The following is an 11,402-nucleotide window of genomic DNA, read 5'->3' as shown; positions in this document are numbered from 1 at the left end:
TGTGTGTGTGTGTGATAGCAGGATGCGTTGCAGTAATGATGGAGACGGTACAACACGCATTTTCCCTGTAAATGCAAGATGTGACAATCATTTGGCAGAAGAGTTTGTTTCAGTTTATCAATAGATATGAGTTTGTTTATCAATAGACTGAGGTTGGTTGAAGTCAAGCGTCTCTTTAATTCAAACAGAACATATGTTGCAGACACGGAGAGTCCGCAGAGTCTCCGTGGAGAATTCTGACAAGACAAAGGAAAGTCACTAGTATATATTGACGGCCTTGATGCCCTTGGGAGGCACCTTTAGTTGTTTACAGATTCCTTCTAACAGACCTAGACAAAGCTTTACAGAGCTCTCCCTTCCACATGATGACCATGATGTCCATATGACTATCATAATGTTGCCCTCAAGGCCCTGCCGCCAAATATATACATACATATGACCATACCTACTTAACTAATACATGGATTTTTCTATCAACACCCAAACACACAAAGGTTCATCATCCATACAAAAGAAAACAGAAGTCTTGTTGTCCAAGTACTTTTCATTGTACTTTTCAAGTACTTTGAGCCTTTAAAGGTAATTTTTTTTTAAATAATGAGGAAAACATGAAAAGAAAGTACCATCCAAAGATCATCGATATGAATATATTTTTTTATTCTGATTTGAAAGAAATTCAGAGCCTTTTCAGTTTAATCTCACAGTTTAAATACCACTGAAATAGAAGTACTGGTACCACACTTTTAATATTACTTTGATAAAAGTAAAATTACTTGAAAAATATTGGAATCCTAATCCTTTAAGGGTATGTTCACTGTTTTTCACTGCAGACTTTATTAAAATGTTGTTTATTTTTCATAAAACATGCTGACTAAAATTCAGCTCCAGTTTTGAGAAACGTATTATTCCACAGCAGCTGAATGCAAAAGAAGAGCAGGTTACTCCTGCTGTTCCCCAAATACAATAACCACACTGTGCTCCATGTGTGTTCATCAAAAGAAAAGAGGAATACAAGAAACAAAGACGACAGCACAAAAAGCTTTATTCTATATTTTCTTATTATCAACAAATGTCTCGTGCAGATCCAAACCAACAATACGTTTGAGTTCATCACTCAAAACTTCCTGACTTCTCCATGATGAGAGGAGCGAGAAGATAAAAGAGAAGTGGAGAAGAGAGGAGGAAATGAAGGAGTTGGAACACTGAAACATAGAAGATGTGGAGAAGAGTCAGACATAAAAAAACAGGAGTCTAAAAAAGACGAGAGCAAGAGTAACATGATGAGATGAGGTTTAAAAGATGACAGGAAGAAGAGTAAACAAAGTGGATGAAGTGTGAAGGTTTAATGTCACTGATAATCAAAATATTTCGACTTTACTGTTGTTTTTGAAATGACCAGTTTATGATATTTCCAATTCTGCTTGTTTTCATCATGTCTGCACTTGTCAGGTAATTCTGGTTTCTTTCAACATTTTAATGATGTTTTGCAAGTTTTTGTTTAAATTATACATCAATAATTAAAATATTTGGTAATAAATGACAGAAAATATTTTTATAATATTTATCAAATTGTCTCTTTTTCAGTTAAATTATGTTTTGATTCATAACATCCTACAGGCAGAGAGTAAAAAACTGGAGGCTGTGGAGGTTCCCACTAAATGGAAGAGCCACAGAGCGTCTCTGAGGAGCGTTCAGCTGAGGAAATCTGAAAATCTAAGAAAACTAAACAAGACCAACTTCATCACGAAATCCTGGAGCTGCAGCAAATGCTCCAGGTAGAAAAGGAGTTGAGGAACCAAACGTCCATCTGAAGATTCAAACTGATGAACCCGGAGCTGCTGTGACAGACAGGAACAAGAGAAGAAGAAAATATCCCAGCTGCTTTTAGCATGTATCATGTAGCATCCTAGGCCCAGTTTGTGCCTCTCATGTATTAGCATACATTCAGGTCACAGATGTAATTATCGGTTACTCCAAAAAAATAATTAATCTGCAATGTTTGAAAACCCAAAAGCTTGTTTCAGAATCCTCAAAGACTCTTTTAACCATCTGGATGAAAAAATATTTCGCCTGCTGAATCATAAGAAAGATTTTTAACCTGTTTCTCCAGTTGCTACTCTCCTTCTGTATCAAAACAAAGATGGCAGCTTGTCAGCTATATGGATAGGAAACAGAGTCACAAGTTAAAAATCTTCTTTATCGTGCAGTGGACTATTTTTTTTTTTTTTAATCCAGATGGTTAGAAGAGTTTTTGGGGATTCTGGAAATACTGTCAGAACAGCAATAGGTCTGCTGACCTTCTGGGTTTTTCAAACATTGCCGGCTAATTATCTTTTAGAGAAACTAATGGTTTACCTCTGTAACTGGATGTAGAATTCAGAGAAATCATTTTAAAAAACATTTTGAAATTAAACCTTGAGCATAATGTGCCATAACTCAGATTTTTAGAACAGATGTATAGTTGCTGTATATCGTATTCTATGTTTATACTTGTGTAAAGCAGATAATTAATTTTTATATGGTTTTAAAATTACTTTTGGTTGTAACATAAAGGATTTTGATGTTTTAATCATCAGGTCACTGCATGTTTGATCAGTTTTTACAGTCAGAACAGTCGGACAGTCAAACTCTGTAGTTCATCCCTTGTTCAGACTGTGGTTCAGGTTTATGGTACATATAAAGAAATGGAAAATGTTAACTTAAACAGTGTTAACAATGTCTCTGATATAAAGTAGTTGGAGGAGTGTGAGACAGATTAAAAACAGAATGGTCCAAATATGTGCAGCAGAGGTGGAGACATCCTGACCGTTATTTCCCACAATGCACCTGGATAGGGCCTTTCATCAGAGCCTCCTGCCTGGTAAACAACGACATCTTTATTGTTTCCAATAAACTTTATTGAAACAGACATAACTTGTGTCCATGAACATATCAGAGGGAGCAGGATGATAAAAGAAAAGGAAATATTAAAAAATAAGTATAAACCATGTAATGCTTTCGGTTGTCATATATGTTGCAACGTAGACCAAACCATCTCCATTACAACTAGTAACTCCATCCACTGAGGAAGACCACAAGATGTGGATGTGAAAGCCCTGGAATCACAAAGTAAATGGAGCTTGTGTTGAGCACCAGGCTGCTGTTTCTGAGGTCAAGAATGAACCTTGAAGTTCAAATATTTACTTTTTGTCTGTAGTGCTCTGATCTTTCGCAGTACCAGTGTCCTTTTTTCAATAATAATAATAACAATAATAATAATTTTTAATAATACATTTTGTCGTAATAAAGAGCTGCAGGCAGAGTGTTTATGGATCTTGAGGTGGAGCTCAAACACTGTTTGATGACATCTGCTTGCTGACCATCAGTTTTTTCTGACGTCTGTTTGTTCAAGTTTAACCTGGGCGTCTGTTTGTCTGACTGTCTGACTGTCTGTCCTGATGGTCCATTTGTCCACTCTGCGCTCTGACTCTCTGTCATTGTAATGTGATCAGACGCTGCTGTATCTTCCAGGACACAGAGAGGCGGATAAAGACATTTTGAGGTTTGTGCCACTTTATGAAATTCAATATTTACAGTCAGCTGAGATGAAGGCACGTTTCCTGGAACAATCCAGATTTTTGGAAGCTCGCTCTGTCGTCCTGCCAGTCAAGTGTTTCTAAAGTTTCTCTGAATGTGAGTTTTAACAGTAACAATGCTGCTTTAGAACCCTGGCTATATATGGAGTATTATATCATTCATAAACATGTGCTTCAGAACGAAGTCTTGTTCCGGTAATTTAAGTTTTGTAAGATTGTACATTAAAGTGTGCATCTGTAAACTCTCTAGTGAAAGCTTGTATGTTCAGGGACTGTGTTTTCAGGCAGTTTCTCATTGGAGGATCCACTACTTATCCTTTACTGAATGCTTGTTTGTACCCTCTGATTAACAGCACAGGACTGAACTCAGACTGGACATGGATCTCCTGCTGCTGCTGTTGATGATGTTGCTCTGTAGCTCAGGTCAGACTCAGCTAGAACTCAGATTGGACTCAGGTAGGACTCATCTAAGACTCAATAAAGACTCAGGTAAAACAGTTTGGATTCAGGTAAGAGTAACTAAAAACTCTGGTAAAACTCGGGAAAGACTACTCAGATAAGACTCAGGTTGGATTCTTCTACAACTTGGGTGAGACTTGGATAAAACTCAGTAAAGACTCAGGTAAGACTCAGACTCAGACTGGGGTCAGATTCGAGTCAGACTTGGGTAAGACTCAGATAAGACTCAGGTAGGACTCATCTACGACTCAGGTCAGACTTGGGTAAGACTCCTCTAACCATCCCCTTGAGTGTTTTAGCTTTTAAAAATGAAAACTACGTACTGTTTATTCCCTTATGCCAATAAAGCACATTGAAATCGCGAATTGTGAGAGAAAGACCTGTTGTAACCAATCTGCTCAGTTAACTTCACATTAATCAGTCTGTGTATTAACCAGTGTGTTTCCATTAAGATGTTGTTCTAATCTGTCCAAAGCTTTGGTCAAATCATAAAACTGCCTCACTGTTTCTATTCTAATTTTCTGACACAGGTTTCCAAGCAGAGGAAACCCACACTTACACAGGTATGGAAAGTCTATAAATAAAGAAATCTATAAATGAAGAAATGAAAAAGAAAGCTGCAGCACTTTACATTCCAGTTTGGTAATAACAAAATAATAAGGGGGTAATATCTTGTAATAAAGGGTTATTACCATGGTAATTACAGAGGTAATAGCCTGGTATTATCTTGATATTAAATATTAGACTAGTGGTTATTTTGGAGTTTAATGGCTGTCTGCTCACAATAGTAAGATTGTATTAGGAAGATAGTGTCATATATATCATATATATTTATTCATAATATCAGATAAATTACCGTCAAAATTCTACCTTTAATTCTATAGTTGCTTACCTGGAAACACAGATGATAGATGTTGTATCATAACCATGAATAAGGGTTGAAAAGGGGAACCTGTTTTCTCTTAATTTAATGGTAACAACCCTTTAAACTAAACACTAATGGTCTGAGTCAGTACCTTGAAACAAGTGGTCGTTTCTGTGTTATAACCATGAATTGTGTCAAAGGGCTTAACTGCCTGTTTCTGTTTAATTCTATGATTACAGTATTTTAAAATATCCGCCAAAGGCCACAGTCACTGGCTGGAAACATGGTCATTTCCATGTAATAACCAATCATCAGGGCTGTAAAATGCTAAACCACCATTTTCTACTTAACTTTATGGCTATGTTAGCTTAAACAAAACACTAAGCGGCAGATACATGACATGTTAATACGACAGTTTTAATGTAATAACCATGAATCAGGGCTATAAAATTTGATTCTTCTCAATTTTATGGTAATAAGAAGAAACAAGTGGTACATCATCTGTGTTTCCAAATAATGTTTTGGTGTTTAGTGTTTAGTTTGAAGGAATATAACTATACAAATAAAATAGGTGAATTTTCCAACCCTGATTTATGGTCATTAAACCGAAACTACCATATATGTTTCCAGAACAATGAATGGCACACAGTGTTTAGTTTAAAGTATTAATAAGGGGCAGAGACATTCAGTGGAAACACAGACAGTAGTTTTAACATAACAACCATAAACTGAGTGTGGAAATGTAAAACCCTTGTTTCCTTTTATGGCAATAATACTTTAAACAGTGTAAGTGTTTAGTGTATCAGGTAGAAAAGCAGCTGTAGTGTCATGTCTGTTCTAATGAAACTCACTTAATTGTTTTACTGATGGATGAATCTCTTTTTTACTTTACTGATCTTGTGTTTTTTCAGAGTCTGATGAGGTCAGATTGGTGGGAGGATCTGGTCGCTGTGCAGGAACACTGGAGATGAAGAACGAGGAGGAGTGGATCCCGGTGTACGTCCTGTCTAGCTGGTCTCTGTATGACACAGCTGCTATTTGTAGACGTCTGGACTGTGGCTATGCTATTTCAGCACGCAAAATATCCACCTCAAGCAGAAAGGCAATGAGCCTTTACCTCACCGACTGTGTTCGGTCTGGATCTCCTCTGGGAAAGTGTGCAACAGCAGTGATCTCTTCCTCTGTTGTGGAAATCACCTGCTCAGGTAAGACCATCGGGGACATCTGTCTCTCTCTCTAAGGGAAAGCCATTATGGAAAATATCATTGATCATCATGAGATTTATACAACTTTATTATATGCCAATACACATGACAATATGGTGCTATTTTCTGCATTTCAAATTTTACTGCCGTCTAATACTCCAAACTGCAACCAGGAGAACGACAAGATGTCATCATAATTTCTACTTCGTATCAGACAAAGTGTTAAAACAGTGACATCTGACTCTGTCCAGAAGTCATCCTTCTGCTGCTGAAAGTCAATGTTGAAGCTTCATTAAGAGCTCACAGTCTCACTGTGAGATAAAACTGGGTTTAGTTTTGGTTTAACTCACAGCGTGATTCCTCACAGTGATTCTGAGATGCACACTAAATTCGAGACCAGGGCCCGTATTTCACAGCAGTTGATTCAAAGCCAAGGGACTGGATGCCCACCTCTTTGGTGTTTGTGTTTGGGAGAAAAGAAAACCCAGTGAGTGAACAGCTGTAAGTGAGGATCCTCTCTGGGCAGACAAAGGTTGGATAAGGGTCTCCTAAAATGCTTTTGCAGTTTTGGTAACATTTAGATTATTTTTTTTAAACTTTATTTATTTATTAAACTTTTATTATTAAACTTTATTTCATTTGTATGTTTTTTTCCAGTCTGCATGTACAAATTCTTTGTTTATACATACATAAACACGTGTAAAAAGAGACTTAAACAGCAAAATAACCCAACTTAAAGTTTTGTTTTTTTCTGCAGTCTGAAAAAAAGGTGAAGGCTGAAGCTGCAGCTTATAATGCCAACCATTTTAACACACGTTATATTTGGTAACTTCAAACAACAAAAATAAAACAATCAAAAACAAAACAATCAAAACAAACAAACCAAAACAATCAAGACAAAACCATCAGAACAAAACAAACAAAACAATACAAAACAATAACAACTTACATATCAAAGCCTTCTAATCTTTTATAGAATATTTTTCCACTATTTTAGTGAACAGTGAAAGAAAAGAAACAGATCTCTAATTAGAGAGTACATGTCTGTCTCCAGCCTTATACACCAGTTTGCAGTGACTGATAACAAATGTTTACAAATAAGAGCTTCCACTGGGGCTGAAGCTTGAGGCTGTACAGTTGAAGTCTCTCCAAAACCTGCTCTTATGTGCTGTAGGTGATTGTCAAGAGGAGGGGAATAGATTGTCAAATCATCCAAGTTTATTAGGAGGTAATCATTCACTTTTTCACCCAGGCACCTTTGCATCAGGTGCGGGAAGGTTGCAGGAGTGTTTGTCAGGCTAAAGGGCATCTGCTCAAAGGTCAGGTAGGTCTCAGGTAGGTAGGTTTTGTGAAGGTCACATTCTCTTGATCACAGGGGTCAATGTTGTCCTACAAATACCCATTGGCCAGGTCCAGTGTTTAGTGCCACAGAGACTCCTTCAGGTCAGTCAGGCACTCCTCTATTCTGGTCAAAGGAAGGCATCTTTATGCAGGACTGCATTTAGTTTGCAGTAATCTACACACAGTGTGTAACAGTCATCCTTCCATCCTCAACACAGTATGCATGGATGTTTGTGATCCATGGAAAAGCTTTTCCCCCTAATCTAATGGATAGTTTTTAATAAAATATTGCTCTCTGTGTCTCTCCAGACTCTGTCAGGCTGGTGAATGGAACCAGTCTGTGTTCAGGCAGACTGGAGGTGAAGTCTAACCAGCTTGACCAGTCTAACCGGACGTGGTCCTCAGTGTGTGAAGCTGACTTTGACCAGCAGGATGCAGAGGTGGTCTGTAGGGAGCTTGGCTGTGGGGCTCCTTCGGTCCTCCAGGGGTCGCTCTATGGAGGAGTGGATGCTCCAATGTGGACCAAAGAGTTCCATTGTGCTGGCCATGAGTCTGCTCTCCAGGACTGTGGAAAATCAGACTCAACTAGAAACACCTGCTCATCTGGCAAAGCTGTTGGACTCACGTGCTCAGGTAGAAGAGGAGGAATATTCATTTCTATTCTAATTAAACTCACTTTATTCTTTTAATGACGACTCACTTGTCTTAGATGCAGAGTAAGGGTCTCTGGCACAACTTCACCTACTTACAAGGTGCACGGAGAAGGGAAAGAAGTCTAGAGAGATGAGAACTCCAGCAACACTTGTAGTATGAAGAACAGCTTTATTAGTTGACTGACGCGTTTCGGGTTGTGGCCTTCTACAGGGTCATCATTTTACTGACGATTCTCTTGTTTTACTGATGGCTCTCTTGTTTTACTGATGATTCTCATTTTACTGATGACTCTCTCATTTTACTGACGACTCTCTCATTTTACCGATGGCTCTCACTGTTTCTGTTCAGAGCCTGTCAGGCTGGTGGGGGGAGGCAGTCGCTGTGCAGGTATGCTGGAGGTGAAACACCAGGGAGACTGGAAACCAGTGAGTTACATGGACTCACGCTGGACCCTGAAGTCAGCAGTTGAAGTCTGTAGGCAGTTGGACTGTGGCTCTGCTCTTTTAATGGGAATAGGAGAGGATTCATCAAACAGAACTTTATGGCACATGGATACTATGTGTATTAGGCATGGAGCTGATCTGAGGGACTGTGTAGTAAAAAATTCGTCTTTCTCTGACATCATGGAGATCACCTGCTCAGGTAAGCCCAACAATAACATCATCTATGACAGTAATCTCTCTTTTCCTTCCTCTGTAACAGTGACTGTCAGTGGATGCCATTGGACTGAACTGTACAGTTATCAGGACAATGAAACCCTAAAGAGTAGAGATGTGGACTTGTTCCTGGAGGCTTCAAACCATCAGCAGATGTTGTTTGTGTTCATGATTCCAGGAAAGAAGTGAATCTCATGGAACACCAGTGTAGTTTTCATCAATCTGAAGGCAGTGATTGTTATCAAGGTTTTAAAGTACCAACATATTAATGCAGGCAACCTGTGTTTGCTTTGGGTAGTATGGTAAATGGCCAAATATTGGTAATGAGATGTTTGCAAAGAACAGTGCTACTTGCAGACCTTTGCTAAGAAATGTGGAGATACTGGCAATGTACCGCATGTCTCTGAAATAATGATTAAATTTAACTGATAAATTTATCAGATTAAGGTTTGATCTTAATTGATGTATTTAATGTTACAGAGATGTTTTTATTCTTAATTTTCTCAATGTCCAGTGAATCCATGGAATAGCTTTTCTTCCTAATCTAATGAATTGTTTTTAATAAAATATTGTTCTCTATGTCTCTCCAGACTCTGTCAGGCTGGTGAATGGAACCAGTCTGTGTTCAGGCAGACTGGAGGTGAAGTCTAACCAGCTTGACCGGTCTAACCAGACGTGGTCCTCAGTGTGTGAAGCTGACTTTGACCAGCAGGATGCAGAGGTGGTCTGTAGGGAGCTTGGCTGTGGGGCTCCTTCAGTCCTCCAGGGTGCGCTCTATGGAGGAGTGGATGCTCCAATGTGGACCGAAGAGTTCCAGTGTGGAGGCCATGAGTCTGCTCTCCAGGACTGTGGAAAATCAGACTCGACTAGAAACACCTGCTCATCTGGCAAAGCTGTTGGACTCACGTGCTCAGGTAGAAGAGGAGGATTTGTTTTGTTCAACTCACTTTATTCTTTTACTGATGACTCTCTTGTCTTACTGATTACTCTTGTTTTACTGATTACTGATGACTCTCTTGTTTTACTGACGACTCTTTTGTCTCTGTTCAGAGCCTGTCAGGTTGGTTGGAGGAGCAAGTCACTGTGCAGGTACACTGGAGGTGAAATACCAGGGACACTGGAAACCAGTGGATGACTTGTCCATGGAGGCTGCAGCTGCAGTGTGTACGGAGCTGAACTGTGGAGCAGCTCTTTCAACAGGAAAAGTGGAAAGTGAACGTAAACGTGTTCTGTCGATCCATATTCCCTGTGTGGAAGATGGCTTTGCTGTGAGGGAATGTGTAGACCGACATCTCTCCCCCTCTCACCTGGAGATCACCTGCTCAGATGATCTCCATCTCAAGTTTTTGTCCACCACTGCAGAGACTACGAGAAACATGACCTTAATTCTGATTTGATTTATTACCCCATTAAACACTTTCCTAATGAGTATATAGTCTCAATCATTAGTTTCAAGTCTTCTTCAATACAGCATGATGTTCATTTTGTAAATTATGGTCCCATTTAATTTAAATTTGAAAATAAAGCAGGTTATGCTTTAGGACATGACTACCTTGTGACTAACAAGTTGCTACTATGGCGACAATGTTGATAAAATAACTTAACCTTAGTGTATAGGTGTCGATGCTGGTATTTCACAGTGTGTTTTCAGTTCATGAAAGTTAATTGTAATATTTTGGTCACCTAAATAAGTCTCGTTCAGTGTTTGGTTGTACTAAAAGACCCTCTAAGGCAGTGATTCTCAACTAGTGGGTCGCGACCCAAAAAATAAATAAATATTTAATGCGCATCTGATGTTGGACTTGTCTTTTATTTTGAAAGAAAAATATTTTGACAGGCATGTGTCAGAGACATGCAGCAGTCTTGCACCGTAGCCATGGTAACCATCATTTGATTAACATTCACTTTAAGTTTTTGTTGATGTTCGGAGGCAAGATGGCGAAGCGCAAAAATGACCCAGAGTATTCAAAATGTGGATTTTTGTACATTGAGAACAAAAAGGGACAGAAACCCCAGTGTGTGATATGTAGTGAAGTGTTTGCAACTGAGAGTATGAACCATGCAAGTGCAAAAAAAAAAGGCATAAATTATTGAAGATGGTATAAAACAATTTAAAAGGTAGATTTCTTTTTTTTTGCATGTATAGGTTTAAGGTGCTTGGCTGTTCATGAGTCTTATGGCTTGTGGAAAGAAGCTATTGCACATTCTGGCTGTTTTAGCTGAAAAACAAATTTGCTTTGTTTGAATTCTGTAAACCATGGGACCCATGGACCATGGGAAAATGTGGGTCCCAGTGGGAGACCAGTTGAGAACCCCTGCTCTAAGGAGTCAGATGTTCAGTTTTTCCAGTAAGTACATCTAGTTTGAATGGTTTTAGGCCTGTTTTTCGCTGGTGAAAATTACCATTAGCATTATCACAGTAACCATCAACTGTAAATGCCCCATGCTTACCAAACTAGGAGCTAATGTTAGAGTCAGCACCACCCTCTTGTCCAAATATCTGGCTCCAAAAATCCAAGATTGGCGAAAGTCACAACTCGTGGCTTCAAAACGGCAGCCCACAAACCAATGGGTCATGTCATAGTGACTACATCCATATTTTTTTACAGTCTATGCCAAGGAAGCTCAAACATCCTTCTCCTCAGCC

The 11,402-nt window shown here is 38.9% G+C and overlaps 1 protein-coding gene across 1 annotated transcript; it reads left to right on the top strand.

Annotated features, from left to right (window-relative positions):
* Positions 1–38: 38 nt before the first annotated feature.
* Positions 39–10,544, top strand: LOC137183782 (CD5 antigen-like). Its single transcript, XM_067591083.1, is given in 8 exon segments — positions 39–47; positions 3,929–3,998; positions 4,565–4,597; positions 5,811–5,895; positions 7,720–8,078; positions 8,448–8,741; positions 9,346–9,669; positions 9,806–10,544. Coding segments are annotated over 8 exon segments (1,521 nt in total). The 3' UTR covers positions 10,153–10,544.
* The last annotated feature ends 858 nt before the right edge of the window (positions 10,545–11,402 follow it).

Source organism: Thunnus thynnus, chromosome 5, assembly GCF_963924715.1.
Source record: "Thunnus thynnus chromosome 5, fThuThy2.1, whole genome shotgun sequence".
Classification (NCBI taxonomy): Eukaryota; Metazoa; Chordata; class Actinopteri; order Scombriformes; family Scombridae; genus Thunnus; species Thunnus thynnus.
The sequence above is the reverse complement of the archived record's forward strand: the minus strand, read 5'-3'. Positions and strand labels throughout refer to the sequence as shown.